Raw genomic sequence first — 17432 nt, forward strand, 5'->3', positions numbered from 1 at the left:
GCTCTGTTTTTTTTACATTTGAGGAAGGATTTGTTTCCATGCATACAGCATCTGTTGTGCATCTGTTTTTGTATGTAGTTTGTTTTTTAAGGTCTTCAACAATGTAATTCACAAGCTCATTCATCTGCTCATTTTCTTAACAAATACGATGCTTTGTTCTTTTAAAACAAATTACAATCGGTGTTAATGGAAAATGGAACTACTCTAAAGACATCATTTAAATTGAATGTTTAGGTTTGGGGGAACAGGTGTGTATAAAATTTGACATAGACGTTATCTGACATTATCACAATATTATGATACTGTATTATCTGGAAATATCATAAGGCCATATGAAAAGGTGATTAGAATAAAGCAAGCACAGTGCCCAAATAATATGTTAACTGACGCTGATTTGAAAGCAAGAGGAGGAGATTGGAATATGTAGTCTAACACAGATATAATTATTTTTTCATTATGGTATAATGGCTTATCACAACATGGTTATAATGATGATGATGCGCACAGCATATCTTAATAAGATTTGTCTGCCTTGCAGAATCAGAATGCCTCAGTAGGCCAGGGCCCTCTGACTGCAGGCCTTTCACATTCACTACACTAGCATCTCATGGCTTGATTACACTTGACACCGGCTTTAATTCGGGGCTGTGACTGTGGTCGCATTTTCATAGCAATGTTACCTTTCACAACACAGACGGCTCTCAGCAGCTCTAGGTGGATGAGATTCACATATGAAGACTTTCTGCAGTTTAGCCCTCTGATTAACTTCACACTTAAGAGTCGTACTACTAATGAAATATATTCTACTCAATTTCTTTTGATGATATCAATACTCACATCAATGATTAAAAGCAAAATTTTCACAATTAACTTCCAACTCTTTTGTAAGCCCCATACACACCAATAATCAAGAATTATTGGAGTAGTGTGGAAAATCTGGGCATTTGGAATTTTGAATGGCTCAGCCTGCCTCCCCGTTTCCTTCTCTACAGCTGTTTTTGTCAGACTGTGCAGCTACAAGGGCTGTAATTAGGAGCCCAAGGGCTTTGTGTGCAGGTGTACATGTTAGATTGTGAAAAAAAAACTAAACCATTTGCAGAAAACACCAAAAAAAATAGACTTTCAGAATATTAAGATAGAGGTGATAAGGTGAATTGTAAATACATTAATGAAGCTTTAGTTAACCTAAAACTAACAAAGTCTATACTTACATTAAATACTTACAGGTATCCTAAATACATACATTAATATTTACAGGTATCCTAAAGAGTCTGTTCCCTTCACAGGGGAGGAAAAAGGCCTAAAGTAAACATTCTTGAAACCCTTTGAAGTAAAAATACTTTGAACCTAATATCAAACTGAAATACAGTACATAATGATTATAAATAACAATACTGTTAGAACATCACCATTACATTGTTATTACTATTTATTATTGTTTATATTGGTATATCACCACTCATCTACTTTGAATATGCACTTTTAAATGTTCTAAAAGAACAAACATCTCACAGTCAAATAACTATAAAACCTGTAAGCAAAACAAACTGTGGGAGTAGTTATAATGAAGGGAATGCTTATACGTTTTCAGGTATTGATGAAAGACAATTCTGTTGATCACACAGAAAGAAGTTAATATCATATACTGTGACAATTTATCATTCTGAACTAAAAAATACAATTTCTATGCTTGAAAACAGTGGGGTTTTTCTTGAACATGTGAGAAAGAGGAAAAAAAAGAGATACGAGCCTTCTGCTACTGCATTGTATCTTGAGACTTCAACCAGCAGGTCCTTTACAGGCCATGCTGATTTTTTCCTAGGCTCCTCTAATTGTCCGATGTAGGTCTTCTGAGAGGTTTACTTCATTGCTTGCAATCCAAATGGGTTTGCATTAGCCAGGTGTTTTAATTTTGTCCCCAGGCTAGGTCATTTTGAAGTGATAAACATGTTTATCACAGGTCATTAGTCCACTGTATATTACAAATCCCAGGCTATTTCTCAATACCAGCTCATAACAACACCCTGGAGAGATGAAGCAGAAGTGACTCAAACAAGGAAAAGCTCCAGGGGGGGTGGAGAGATCATTAGGACTTAACTAATATGAGATGAGTTAAGCAAAGTAATTATGTCCCTTTTGCCAGTGGTCAGGTATTACCTATGTGGTTTGGCTGAAACAAGGGTGATAGCATTGTCTTTTGTCATGGTGCTTGTTTTAAATTTTCTGTTTCTCTGTCCCATTTCGATGAAAATTCACAATCAGGAACATGGATTTAAATTTTTCTAGGTCAAAAGCATAAAGGCCATGAATAAATGACATGTACTGTAGCTGGAATTGAGATTCCATGAGATGATTGTCATTTTATGGATAACAGGTGTGAATTGTCACCATGTTCAGAGAAAGTTAGTAGAATTAAATGGACCACAATGCTGTAAATAACACCCATTTGTCACGCAACAATACATAGTAGCACCGGTAAATTATACTATGGCCTATATTCAGTGCTTCCATAGCTGGATTTATTAAATAGCTTAAATAGAAGAAAGGGATATGCCTGCCTCAGTTATAGTTTTGTTGTTTCTTTTTGCCCACATATGAATGGCTTTGATGACTAATTATTGGAAGGTGGAATTATTAGTGAATGGTGGTCTGCTTTTTTTTTCTCTTCTGTGAAAAAAAAGTAAAGGTATTGCATTTAAAATTCTTATTCTATACAAGTTTGAATGTTCTAAAACTCAGGTGGTTGTTTTTTAAAAGAAAAGTGAATTGTGTGCTCATTTAAAATACAAGGCTGTTCGTTCACATTGTGTGATAAATGCACCTGTTTACAGGGCCTTACAATCTGAACATTACCACTGCAAGTATTAGCCAACTGTGATTCAAATTCGCAGTCAGCAGAGAAAACCTCGCTGAGTATGGCCACCTTTAAGAAAACAACTTGCCAATATAATTTTTTTAAAGAGCAAAATGTATAAAGTCAATTCATATAAAGTAATATTTTTTTTAAGATTATCCCTGGTAGGAAATAAAATCTCTGGTGGCACAGCAATACTTTGACAAAAACAGATGGATTTCTTTTGTCGCTTTTTTGGGGAGCTTGACAAATACTGCACATGACTGGTTCTCAATATGGCATTACAAATCATTTGATTTAGCATTTACTGTATGTGGAGTTCTTTGATCATATTCTAGTTCTAATTTTTGTGGAAATAAGTGGTGCTTCTCTCTGTGCCTTTGTGCACACACACATGCAGGCTTTGTTATTTTCAGTGCTTACAAGAGTACAGGGAGAGAGATGATACTGTATCTGCACCAGGCCCCAGAATCAGGAAAAAAAAGGCCTGATCTTGAACTGCTGTGATAAGACTCTCTTTCTGACCTTTTAGCCCAGAGCTTTGTAGCCATTTAAAGCTTGGTTTCCTATCAACATAATTGTTAAAAGTCTTATTGCTGATTTTCTCTACGATGAGTGAAGCCTTAATCCTACTCTACAACTTCAGGTCGTCCATGTAAAGCAGGTGGCTGGACGAAGCACCCTGTACTCTTTATACATGATGTATCTTAGTTTGTCGCTATTAAGCATATTATGTCAGTGGAATCAGCGACATACAAAATAGCAGTGGTGACAAGGAGTCGCCTTGGAATATTCCCTGTTTGATGGCAATTCTACCAATCTTGATGCAACCTCCTGCAACTGTAAAGTTGCATCTCTGTTTTCCACTCTCTCATTGCAGCCACGAGGAACCTTACAATTGTTGAACTGGCTCTGTAGATCTTAGAGAGAAGGCCTTCTTGTAATCAATCCAGGCCATACTAAGTTTGTGATTACCTTTTTTAGCGTCCTCTATTACCGCTTATTATTAATATTATTATTATTATTAGTTTGCTGCCTCATAGAGTTGGGGCCCGGGGTTCAGTTCTGGACCTGGGGTGCTGTCTGCATGGAGTTTGTGGAGTTTGCATGTGTTCCCTGCATTTGCCTGGGTTTTCTCTGCTTGGGGGTGTGTCTGTGTGTTCCCTGCGGTGGACTGGTGTCCCATTAAGGGTGTATCCTGCCTGCTTGTCGGAGGGGCTCCTGCTTCTCCATGACCCAGAATTGGATGAAGCACTTAGAATATGGATGAATATAATATTATTATTATTATTAATAATAATATTAGGCGTTGATGTTGATGTATATGTACTATTATTCATAATAATTATGAACAGAACATGTTAGAAAAAGAATAGCGATAGTAAAACAACTTGCCAAGGCTTCACATCTGACACACTTTTCCTTTTCACTATTTTTTCTTCTGCTTGTTCCATTCCAGCTTACATGCTGTGCAGCTCCTTGCTCTTACCTGTGGTGATGCTATGGCAATGATGTAGTGACAAGCACATGAAACAGAGTTCTGATAGAATATGTCCACAGCCTACCTGATACAAAATGGGCTGTAAACTTCTTCAGATAGGCCTAACATATTTTCAAACACAGAAAGAGGAAAATCTTCACAGCACTAAAGATTTCAGCTACAGTACTGTATGTAATTCTGCTCAAACTATGAAATAATACAAATATACAGTGATAAACTGTAAAATAAAAAAAAAGAAAAAGAAAACAAAACAGTACAAAAATCATGGTTTTCTCTGGGATCCTAATTCATGATGAATTAACAATGAATGAATTAAACTGCATGTAACAGGGCTCCAAAGTCTAGTAACTGCTGTCTGCCAGCTGTTAAAAATGCACTCGTGTAACTTTTAGGAATGTATGGATGCAAAGGATTCAGGACACATTATAGGACTGACTTAAGGATGGGAAAATGTATTGAATGATGACGGAAAAGAGAAGCAGCAACAGAGGCACAGGAAACCAAACACAAATGAGGAGATACAAAGGGCTGACTCTGAACCAAGATAGAATGACAATATCTTATTTGCTTGGACACAGAGGCCACACCTATACTTATAGTGCAAACTTTACTGTTTTCCTGATACAAATATATACAGTGTAGTCTGTCTTGCTTTTATGCCATTATGAACACCCTGTGTACAATTATATGGATGTGCACCCTGTGTACAATAAAATATGAACACAGTCTGTAGTAAAGATATTCAGATAATGATAGCTGTAGACATACTGTAAAAATACTGTATAGACATTCTTTGGTTAAAAAAAAAAGGCCACAAGGATGAAAAATTTGAGAAAAGACTATAACTTGCTTTGACACTCTAAGTTAAGCAAAACTGAACAAAAATATTCTGTAATGACGTCTCCTCTGTGCTGTAGGTGCAACAGGTGGTCACTTGATTCTCTGGGAGTGTGTTGACAATGACAATTCCCTGCTGGGTCTGCTGTCAAACAGCTTTACAACAACACTGAGTCAATAGCTGGCTTTCTTGTTTAGCAGTGTCTGGGCAATCCACTTCATATTTTGCAATTCAGCTAGTGACCTGGAAAGCATGTATGTCAATTACAACCACTGAACAGAAACAAGACTGTCAAGTGCCATATCACCAGTTATATGTGTACCATGAAATCATGGTACGAACAAAAAGGCTCTTATCTGATTACTTTAAATATGTAGATTTTTGTCGGTCTTAATCAGGAATGTGGTCTTTACATAAATCATTTAAAAACAATCTTGAAATTGAAATATAAGGAATACTATTATGTGATTAAAATGAATATAAGATTCATTAACAAACAAACCAAATAAAAGTAGATACCAAATAAAATAAGACCTGCATTATTAGATGGATGAAAAGTGCAAATAGTACAGCAATTGATAGACTGAATGATACCATATAAAAAATAATCTTTAAAACCTGACAAAAAGCCTACACAAGCACTCTGCAATACTTCTGCAGAGCCTCTGAGAAATGTCCTTAGCTCAATTCCCAGATCTCTGGCAATCCCCGCTAGTGTGCTGCTCTTAATTAGGTCACTCTGAGCTGATAAACATGTTTATGACAGGTCATTAGTCCACTGTAGCTTTTCATCTAAGCTATATTCCCTCAGTAATAATTTAAATGCCACATGTTGCAGTGGGATAAAACAACAAAGGCACAACTCTGAGGACAGGCTGGGGTAGGTGATTAGGACTCAGGGACAGAACACCAGGTGATACAACGGATCTACAGTAATTAGCCCCACATGGACAGTTCTACCAATGTATTTCAAATTTAATAAAAAAAGAGCCAAAACATACAGTACAATTGCTGTGTAAAACTATGGAAATCTAAATGACAAAACTGGGAGAGATCTTATTTTCTTAAAAAGGCATGTCGTATTGCTGTTTAAGTCAATGCAGAAATCTCAGAAATCCCCTTTTGTTGTCTCATAAGCCTTATCTGATTTAATGCAAATTTTTAATACTGAAAATTATCTCATCTTCCACAAGTAACTTTTGCAAAAGACATCGATGTAGGTTTGTCCATTCATCCATTTCTGACCACTTTATCCAATACAGGGTCTTGGAGGAGCCCGAGCCTGACCCAGCAAGCAACAGGTGCAAGGCAGGGCACACCCTGGACAGGACGCCAGTCCATTGCAGGGCACACACAGTGACATGCATGCACACACTCACACCAAGCCAGATAACCACACATAACATGTCTTTGCACCGTGTGCAGAAACCAGAGGAAACCCACATGAACACGAAGAGAACTGTATCACTGTTTCACTATCACTAGAACTTCACACAGATACCGGTGCTTTTGCCCCCCAGGTCGAAAACTGAACCCTTGGCCCTGGCAGCAAAGCTAACCACTGCGCCACTGTGCCACCCACTGTAGTTTTGTTAAAAAAGCCAAAACCCAAACTTCTTTTGAATCTGAAATTAAGAGCTAGAAATGACTGGAATTCCTTTGCATTATGAATTTACAATACAAACACTACTGCAATAATCCAATTATATTCACTAGCTGTATTATTCTTAGGGGGTCATAGTGAGGCACAGGGCAGACGGTGGGATCACACCTAAACAGAAGCCTTGTCTATTGCTGGACTCCTACATACTGTACATGTGGGGGAGGGAGAAGGGGGCATCTAACTCTGGATCGTACCAGCAAGGCTATTCTTCACAGTATTTTTTTGGAGTTGTGTTTTTAAAAAACAATTTTGTCAACAGTTGTATGTACAGTATGAGCATTGACAGAAAAAGTGAGGGTAGAGTCTTTGTTCTGATAAAACCCCGGAGCTCTGAGATAAGACAGGGTAATATTCATATAAGCAAAGAAAGTCTAGGATCTCCTAGAAATACAGTATACCTTTCCTAAATCCTAGATCCTAGAGTTTCATTGCAGGTATGACTGAGAGGCTCATCACACCTGCCTTTCTTCAACCTCCTTAAGGAGGAACCTTTTGCACAATCTATTGCTGGCCGTTTATTGACATATAAATTAAATGAAACCTTAAAATATTTTAAATTTAACCGACAGGGACCACATTTTGATAAGTAAAGTAAAAAATTATGTACGGCTAGTTTCTGATATGCTACACATTGGGGCTGCTGAATCATAATGGCTGCGGTGCATCACCCAGGGTGCTGTGCTTGAGTAGTGTCCCTGTATGTAAACTGATCTGATCATCTCTGGGATGGAGATGCTATATAAATGTAAGGAATTATTACTATTTTACAGTAGAGACTAAACAGAAATGCTTGGCTAGTGTGCTTCCCTAAAGGATTTACTCTTTCCACACAGAGTGTGCGCTAAAGAACACTTTGATCATGACAGTGAGGGAATTATTCTTAATTCAAGTTTAAGTCTTTTATATTTTTAAACACTTGTATCTTGTAACTTTCCACTCCAATGGTTGTGAAAGTATATAGCTCTGCTTTTGTCTATATACTGTATGCTGAATTGTTAACGTATGTTACTGTATGTTGCAAGGCATGACTGCCATATGTTCCTGAGAGTTACAAAAACAATGAGGAACTTGCTTGACTGCTCTTCACATGCACAGCCAATGTCAAATCCTTTTTATGGACAGGTTTTACAGATCTCACTGTATAAAAAGACCACTCTTTGTAATACTTATTTGAGTCTGGCCTGCAAGAGCTAGGCTCCCGTATGCATATGTAATACAGAAGACTTCTGCTACACAGACACCCGAATTGCTGTCATTTCTTTGACATAACAACAGTAAAATATAATCTTATTAGAACTGCTGTTCTTCTCCTGAACTCCTGTTAATGTTTATTAACGTAAAAAATGAACAAAGATAAAAAAGGTGATATTAACACCAATAATAATAACAGCAAGAAAGTGTGTTCTCATCATTCATGTAACAGAAGTAAAAACAAAGGAAATAAGAGTGCAGTATATTAATCAAGTAAAACCAACAGTAAAACTGTTTTATATTAAATTCTATACATAAACATACAGCAGCAGGCTGACGCATTAGTACAAGGGTTTGCGTTGGTGACTTGCAGTGATAGGGCTCTGGGTTCACTTCCAGACCTTTGCTGCTGTCGGTGTGGGGTTTGTACGCTCTCTCCATGCTTGGTTTTCTGGTGTCCTCCCACAGTCTAAAAACTTGCTGGTTGTTTAATTGTATGCTGGTTGTTTAATTGTTAATTGGCCCTGAGTGTAAATGTGTGTGTGTCTGTGGCTGGTGTACCCTGTCTTGGGCCTCTTGCCTGCTGAGATCTTGCTGAGCTCCAGGCCCCCCCCCTGACTCTGAATTGAAAGAAATGGCTAGAAAATGGATGGATGTAAATATCAGCTAATGTGGTTCTTAAATAGGAGCATTCCAATTACAGAGTACATCTCACATCATCAAGGAGTCAAGCCAAGAAGTCTTATTTTCATGACACCCCCCCCCCACCACCGATTACTGCACTCAGTCCTTCTATGACCAGAATAACGAACTTAATAATCCTTTTGCATTCACATGTTCCTTAACTATTTCACCTCCAGACTAAACAAAATAAATGGCTGCATGATGGTGATTGCTTTCCAAGATTAATTTTCACTACATTTTCCCGTTATATTCCAGGGGGATTTTTTTCCCAACTTGGTTACAAGTAAGTGAAATCAGTTTTGTACATTTTTAACAGTACAGGATATTAAACTTTCTCCTGCTCTCATTTTCCTTTAGATCTGATGAGCACAGACAACCAAGTGACGAACCACATGAGAGAGAAGCTTAGCAAAAACAATGAAAGTTCCTTTTTTCTTGTGGGAAAACTGAAAGCAATGTTTCCTGTCCAAACTAAATGCTCTTAAAATATTTGGTTGCTTCTAGGTTCTGGAATTGATCCAAGGTTTTCATTCTGTTGCTTTAAAAGAATTCAGTGTATCGACTGTACCAAACCAACAAGGTAGTATATTTCAGACTCCCAAGACCCATTGTGCAAAGAAGCACATCCTGTTCTCGGTCATAAATTCACCTCCATTCGGTAACCAAATACAGTACGTCATTTGGTTTGTGTTTTTCCATTGATTCTCAATATGTCCGTGCAGTTACTTCAACTTCAGAAAATTTCTTAATATTTGAATCAAGGGATTTTCTTATCAGTATAAGACATTCCTCTAATCATGGAAACAGACCCACAGTTATCACATCACATTATACATGCACAGAAGATATTATGTTCTTTGTTTTCCTATTGAAGAAAAAATATTTTTAATGATCTTTAAGGCCATTAAAACATTTGCTTGAAAATCTTAATTGGTTAAGAGCAAATCCAGTTCACAAATGTGTCCATCACATGCAAGGCTATGTACCTGTAAATGATTATAACTCTAGTAATAAAATGGGGCATCATCTAATTTATACTGAAACGATATCTTAGGGAATATTCAAGTTTGTTAGGTCTTGCATAATTAACATGAACAAGCATCAGTAGATAATAAATAATGAAGAACTTAATCAAAGGCCTTCTGAAAATCTAAATACCCAGTATCATATGTTCTACTGTTTATGTGTCAATTATATCTATTATTTCTTAAATAATTATTTCTCAAATAACAGGGTGCAGGTATTAAGGGAGATGAATAAATAGAAGACAGAATCTATGGGATAGGAGAGAAAACTCAAGTCTGGGTGATGTAATAAGTGGAGTACTGCAGGGATCTGTACTTGGATCAATGAAGAGTTTGCAAAATGGGAATTACAGAGCTAGAAAATGCTCCTTTTGAAAAAATAAGACTTAGGTGTTTATGTTATGTTTATAATTTACATCTTCTAGACAATATGAGGAATTAAAAAGGTAAATAACATTTTGGACTATATCGTTAAAAGTAGAATTTAGATCAATGTTATACTTAAATTGTATAATACACTAGTAAGGCCTCATTTAAAATACTGTGTATAATTTTGTTGTATAATAGAAAATATATTGCTGTTAAGGAATCAGTCCAGAGAAGAACAGCCATATACATTTCAGGGTTTAAGGGAATGTCTTATATTTGCAACTTTCCCACCATCTTGTTGATAGCTGATAATCTGGCTTTTTAAAGAAATGGCTAGATGAAATCCTTGGATCAATTAACTACTAACTACCAAATGGGCTAGAATGGTCTGAATGCCTGTTCTTATTTGTACAGTTTCTTATTTTCTTACTATTTCATCTAGTCATTTTAGCTATTCTTGAATAATGACCTTCACAATTGATTGCAGAATAGGACTGACGCGAACAGAAAGCTAATTAACAGTGCTGTGTCCCTAAGAGCAAAAAATGAATTGACATCATTAACATACATGAAAGGTAATGGCTTTTTAAAGTCACACGGGACCATACTTTCTTGGGGAATTTTAAGCATCAAAATTAATAAATGGGTCTGTGTCTTCCTATTTTGACTTTATAGATGGAAGAAGTAGAGTTAGAAGATTAGACAGTTGCAGCATTGTGAAATGGCAGTTCGAGTAAGGCTTGTGTTTTAATGACCATTGCAGGGACATGTCTTTGGAACCAAACACAATTTCCTAGAGCATTCTGGATATCCTCAATGAGGCTGAGGAAATCACAGGTCTGACAGTTTTAGTGATTCTTTAGCTCAAAGGAAGCCATTCCTAGCTTAGAAAGGTGAGTGTAATATTTCTTCCATTGTCAGAAAGCTGCTTGTCCAGATAAGAGTTTCAGTAACTCAAAGCCCATTGCAGAAACCTAGTGTGCAAGGCAGGACTGAGAGATCATGGCTTCTCCTTTCCTGGACTGGATACTAGTGTATTGGAGAGCAATGTCATATTTCATTACACCAGAATATTAAACTCCTCAGATGTTTATTTTTCTATTTATCCGAAATGTAATCACTGTTTCAATTTTGCTTCTGTTTTGTACTGTAAGTATGCAGTGGTCTGTTGTAACAGCAACATCTTGGTGCTTCCAATGAGGAGATACTACACATACAAAAACAGAATCCTTGACCACATGTGTGGTTCCCTACTGTACTAAAATCTGATCTGCTAAATCATATCTAAGTTTCTTTTAAAATAAATATATATTTTTAAAAGATACATTGTGATACCTTGTAAGCATAAAGGTAATTAAGTGTTACAGACGTTCCTGAATGACTCAATAAATTAAAGCTTTACACTTGTCATTATTGTGAGGAATACATGCTGCAATAATCAATTGATTATTGATTCACAGCAAATTTCCTTATGAGTACTTTTCAGTTTATTGTTGCTAATATGACAGGTGATGTGGAGGCAATTCAAGAGTCCTGTGCATAACGACAACCACTCCTGGCACGTTTCTCTGCCTTGTCTTTAGTTTTTCAACTGAGAACAAAGACAGGAACTTTAAATGGCAGTTCTAATAATTATTGATATAATCCATAGGTTCCTCTACAATATTGTGAGCAATTCTGAAAACCATGGGATACCTTTTAGATTTTGTTATTAATAATTATAGTGATGAATAACTCTTCTAGAAAGAATAACTGCCAGGTGTTTTTCACCCCACACTCTGTGATGGTACAACATTCTGGACATTAGTTGAAATCCACTTGTTCATTGTGATCAGGAGCACCAAGGGAATAGTGTATGACGGATGAAGAACCACTATGATTGGCTGGGAGGTATCCAGGTGGGGATACTCCAGGTGCTCCCATAACAGCTGATGTACAGTATATGATACTCCATCATACAGATTTGTGAACAAATCTATGGCTTTTAATTAGCAAATGACTGATTTATGTTTAGGGAGGAAAAGACATTGCAATTTCAAAGTAAATTTGATTAAATCTATTTAATCATCGTGATAAGCAACAAAGTGTTAACGTAATAAAACACTTTTGTGTTTACAAAATAAATGTAATAAAACAATGTTGTTGTGTTCCCTACAGTATACTCCGCAACATTTTCACAGATGATCATGGAAAACTCATCCCAAGTGACGTCATTCATATTGGCTGCTTATACAGAAATGGAAGATCTTAAATACTTCTATGTTGCCATTTTTCTTTTATCTTATGTCATAATTGTTTTTGGCAACTTAGTTCTTATAGCAGTGATCTTTGTGGAGAGAAGCCTGCACGAGCCCATGTTTTTTTTTCTTTGCACCTTAGTGTTTAATGGATTGTATGGCAGCACTGCTCTCTTGCCCTCGCTCATGGGTAACATGTTGTCGCAGGTTCGAGAGGTGTCCCGTGCTTGTTGCCTAGCACAGGTCTTCTGTTTACACACATACGGAAATGCTGAATTTACCATTTTGGCACTGATGGCCTATGACAGGTATGTCGCTATCTGTCGCCCATTACACTACAACAGCATCATGTCCCCTTCAAGGTTTTATAAACTTATTATTTTTTCATGTGTTTATCCAATTCTGTCTTTCAGCATCTTTTTCATTGGAACCCTACAGCTGCCCCTGTGTGGCAGGGTCATAGAGAGGTTGTACTGTTTGAACTATTCATTAGTTAAACTCTCTTGTGTAGATACAACCCTCTATAATATTGCTGGGCAAATATCAATAATTATTTTTACTCTCCCTCAACTCTTAATGATCCTTTATTCATACACACAAATTCTAAGAATCTGCCTACATTCTTCAAGAGAGTCAAAAATTAAAGCACTGAAAACCTGCTCTCCTCACTTGCTAGCATTGCTGAACTATTCTGTTGGTGCTTTATTTGAGCTGTATCAGACCAGATTCAGCATGAGCCATGTACCTCATGGAGTGCGTATATTACTGTCTCTCTACTTCTTGATAATTCCTCCCATGCTAAACCCTGTCATTTACGGGATAAGTATTCAGGCTATAAGGGTCAAGGTTAGAAAAATATTACATCCAAACAAGATTACAATTTTTTTACTAGAAAAGAAGATGGAGAAAAGAAATGTTATAGACACTTAAAACTAATTCTGGAGGATGAATGACCAGGCAGGGGTGAGTACCAGAGTACAAGAGGGATTGCAGAAGGAGCAATGTTTCCCTCTGCCACCACCACCTTTAACCCAACCACCCTTGCTAGCTCAGTTTCTTTGCAGATTAGCAATACTTAATTGTATCTTTTGATCTTTTTTAAGATCTGCTTTTTCTGCACGGAATGCTTCCATTATTATTTTTAAAGAAGTACCAATTTGAGACTGATTCTTGCCTAAGAAAATACATTGAACAGTCTGATAATTCAGAGTATGGTAAATTACAAGGTTTCAATAATGTTACATGTGGGTTGAAAGTATAATATGAAAATTACTTTTTCTTATCAAAAGGCAGTAGATAAATGCAATGTTTGGGCATGATTGTTTACATCTAAGGAATACTATTTTTAATTTTGAAAGATATACAAAATTGATTGTTGATTCTAAATTAAAATGTCACATGTATTTCCTAATAAAATTGATTAACAATAATTTTCTCCATTCATTGGAAGTTTCATTTCACACCTCTTTGCACCCATTCTGACTTCACACCTCTTGATTGGCCTCTCTTTCTGTCCCCTACTCCCGCCTCTCACTCCTCCTCCCTCCCAACCTTTGTTCTCCCGCTACTTTACCTTTGCCTACTACCCTGTCTCTCTCACACCTGAAGAAGGCTCCACGGCCGAAACGTTGTGTTCTCTTTCTTCTTTTTTTCAGCATAGAATAAACCTATTACTTAATCAATTATTATGTACTGTCTTCCAAGATGAAGGCCTAGAAACTTTGTCTGCCTGTCTGGCATTATGTGGCAGTTGTCCATGGTGGTTTTGAGGCCTGGCACCTTCTCTAGCAACAAAGGATTATTCCTACTAGACTTATTCTTAAATTAAAAAACTGACGACTCTTCAGAAAAAACCTCCTGAAGCCTGAGCTCATATTGTAAAAAATCATACTGAATAATTTTAAACTAATACATCAGCAACAATCACCCAGATGAACATCTTATACCAGAAGCCATATCACCCTGCAGCTCACAACTGGCATTCCACTGAAGCTCAGCATGTGTGAGCCTGGTCAGTACCTGGACGGGAGACCTCCTGGGAAAAACTAAGGTTGCTGCTGGAAGACATATTAGTGGGGCCAGTAGGGTGTGCTCACACTGTGGTCTGTGTGGGTCCTAATGCCCCAGTATGGTGATGGGTACACTCTGTGACTCTGTGGTCATTAAAAATCCCAGGGCTCTTCTCAAAAAGAGTAGGTGTTACCCTGGTGTCCTGCCCCCCTTGGTCTTTACCAATCATGGCCTCTTATTGATCCCCATCTAAGAATTGGCTTCATCACTCTGTTCTCCTCTCCATTGATGTGTGGTGAGCATACTAATGCACTATGGCTGCTGTCGCATCATCCAGGTGGAGCTGCACACTGCCCTTTGAGTGGAGTGCAAGGATTTATCTTCTTCCTCATATAGTACAGAATCCTCCTTAGCAGGCATAATTTCAAACACGGCTAAAATCAATTCATTTTGAAACACAGAAATAGAAAATAAATTAAACATTATATTAGAAAGCAAAAAAGAAAAAAAATTATTTAAACTAAAAAAAATAATAAACTATCAACAAGTTCAAATTAAACATCAGAAACTGAACTTTTAAAACATAAAACAAAACGGGTCATTTTCTCTTACTAAGAGCCAACAGCTACACATTCATCTCCAATGAAATATTTACACTGCAGCTGAGATTGCAATTCTGCTCTTGTACAAAACATATATATATATTTAATAATGCTTACTCTAATTGTAACCTTTCAGTATTCACACGTGACACAGACCTCTAGAAGCAATTTCTACTTGAAATAATGCCCTCTTAAACACTCTGTAATAGTTTTGTAAGTATAGACAGTAAAGTCCTGGTTCAGGGCCTAAATTGTAACTAAAGCAATATTGGACTGTAATTATTGGTGATAAAGTTTTCTACATGGAATCAAATTCCTTTTCTGAGTGATTTCAAAATGTAATATTGAAGCTTTGAGAGGTCAAAAAGAACAAGTCAGTGAAACTGAAGAACATTAATTTTCATTAATTGAATAACTTAATAATAATAATAATCCATTTTAGGTTTTCAATGGAAAAAGCCATTATACTGTTGCTTGCCAGAAGACTTTTCAACATTGACAGATTATAGAAAAATTATGTTTTTGATACATATTGTTTGAGATGGAAGCAAGTCTGAGTATGCCTCCCAAATTACTGAAGAATTTGACCAAGTAGTAAAAAAATAGGAGCCGGTTTTAGAAAGGAGCTGTGCAGGATGTCAGATGTGGAGGAAGAACGATGATTGATTTGAATTATGATTTGAACAACGTAATTTCAATTAGTAGACATTAGTGAATCATTAGTAGAACTAAGAAGACCTGTTTCTGTACTACACATACAGATCGAAACTGTAGATGTAAACTGTAGATCAAAAATCAAACTGAAATGGTTTATGTGGATTATTTGCAGAGAAATCATCTTGTCACAGAACAATGAAGACCCATTCTAGTATCTTTGCCAAAAATTATTTCTTAAATAATGACTACTATTCAGGAGGCTCCATTGTAATAGAGAGCTAACAACCAATAGCAAAATGGGTAATTCCATATCTAAATCTGAAGATCTGATATCATTAACTATATACAGGTATGCTTTGGAAAGACTGCATCAAACTCTGAAAGATAACAAGCACTAAATTTGAAAATATATAAAGTGTACAGTAGGTGGAATTTCCAACATCCCACACACAGGTATTTTAGTAACTTCAGTTGAAAGCCTACAATGCAGCATATCTGTTAAGGTAACATTCAAGGGAGTATTTTTTTGGAATAGGCTCCACAGAGCAGAAAAGCTCAAGTGATTTGCACAGGTGTTGGTAATTAGCAGCACACACAGCAATTACCTTCATGTTTTCATGTGCATTTGATTTGACATCATAGGACACAATTCCCCCTACATATGTACAGTTTAAAAGAGCTGAAGATCATGAATGTTCTGCATGAACTTGTACAAAAGCTGCTTCATTTTACCTTGCCTAAAAAACTGAAAGGACAACACAAATTAAAACAAAAACATTCTACCCATGTAAGCTGCTTACCTTCTGATGCAGACATTTCTATTATTGAACTATTACTAGAGGATGGAATAGTTACAATATATTTACTGTGTGCACTAAAGAGGATCTTCAAAGATCTTTTATTATATGATTACTGTATAATTAGTTAATTATGCAGACAAAAAAGTCCTTGTGTTCTTGGTCTTGATGACAATGTCTTACATTTTAATTTCCCAGAACTGGGAACTGGGAAATTGTCTGAATGCATGTTCTCCCTTTAGTCATGAGGGTTCCTGGCTAGTGTTTTGTCTCTCTACTACTTCTCAAAGACATGCTTGCTGGATTTGATTGCAACACCAAAGGGTTCCTTTCTCTGTGGCCTTACAATGGATCACCATTGCATCCTGGGGATAGGTACTGTCTGCTATCCATATTGTAAGTGTCAGTAGTAGCAGAGCCTCTGATGTGGTCAGTAGGTGCTACAGACATGCCAATCTCTTCTGTGGTACAGCTCTTTGGTAGACTGAGAAGGCTCTGTCACTTAGTGTAGAGCCAGGATTTTGGAACAGTGGGAAGACTCATTTGCCTGGTGTGTGCTTTCGGTTTTTGGAAGAGTGAAAAGGGCTCTGTGTAATGCCTTTGTTTCTGCTAATCCTTTTATGTCTAATATGAATCAATATTACCTTGCAATGCTTTCTTTGTTTCAGGTTTTACATCAGTCTGAACTGGGATGAAAGCTTTAATATTGTAATCTTGTAAAGTATTCATTTCTGATTTGTAAAATTAATTCTTAAAACAACAAATATGCATTATAGTGAAGAAACAATGGTCATTAATCATTTCTCTGAGGAAATAAACAATTTAGAATTTCCCATTTATTAACTAAATAAGAATTTTCTTTGCCTGTTTGGAATTTTGCCACGTTGCAAAGCACCAATATAACTACTGACATAGTACTGTAATTCACAGCTTGTGAAGCATGGCTGTAAGGACAATAGACTATTTTTAATGCATGTAAAATATTTAATTTGCAAAATAAGTAT

General features: G+C 36.6%; 1 protein-coding gene across 1 annotated transcript; it reads left to right on the forward strand.

Annotated features, from left to right (window-relative positions):
* The first annotated feature begins 12311 nt into the window (after positions 1 to 12311).
* LOC148830136 (olfactory receptor-like protein OLF3) lies at positions 12312 to 14497 on the forward strand. Its single transcript, XM_088921685.1, has 2 exons — positions 12312 to 13202; positions 14393 to 14497. The coding sequence occupies exons 1-2, from the start codon at positions 12312 to 12314 to the stop codon at positions 14495 to 14497; spliced, it is 996 nt and encodes a 331-aa protein (XP_088777811.1).
* The last annotated feature ends 2935 nt before the right edge of the window (positions 14498 to 17432 follow it).

The sequence above is a fragment of the Atractosteus spatula genome, chromosome 7 (genome assembly GCF_055471065.1).
Source record: "Atractosteus spatula isolate fAtrSpa1 chromosome 7, fAtrSpa1.hap1, whole genome shotgun sequence".
In the NCBI taxonomy this organism is placed as follows: Eukaryota; Metazoa; Chordata; class Actinopteri; order Semionotiformes; family Lepisosteidae; genus Atractosteus; species Atractosteus spatula.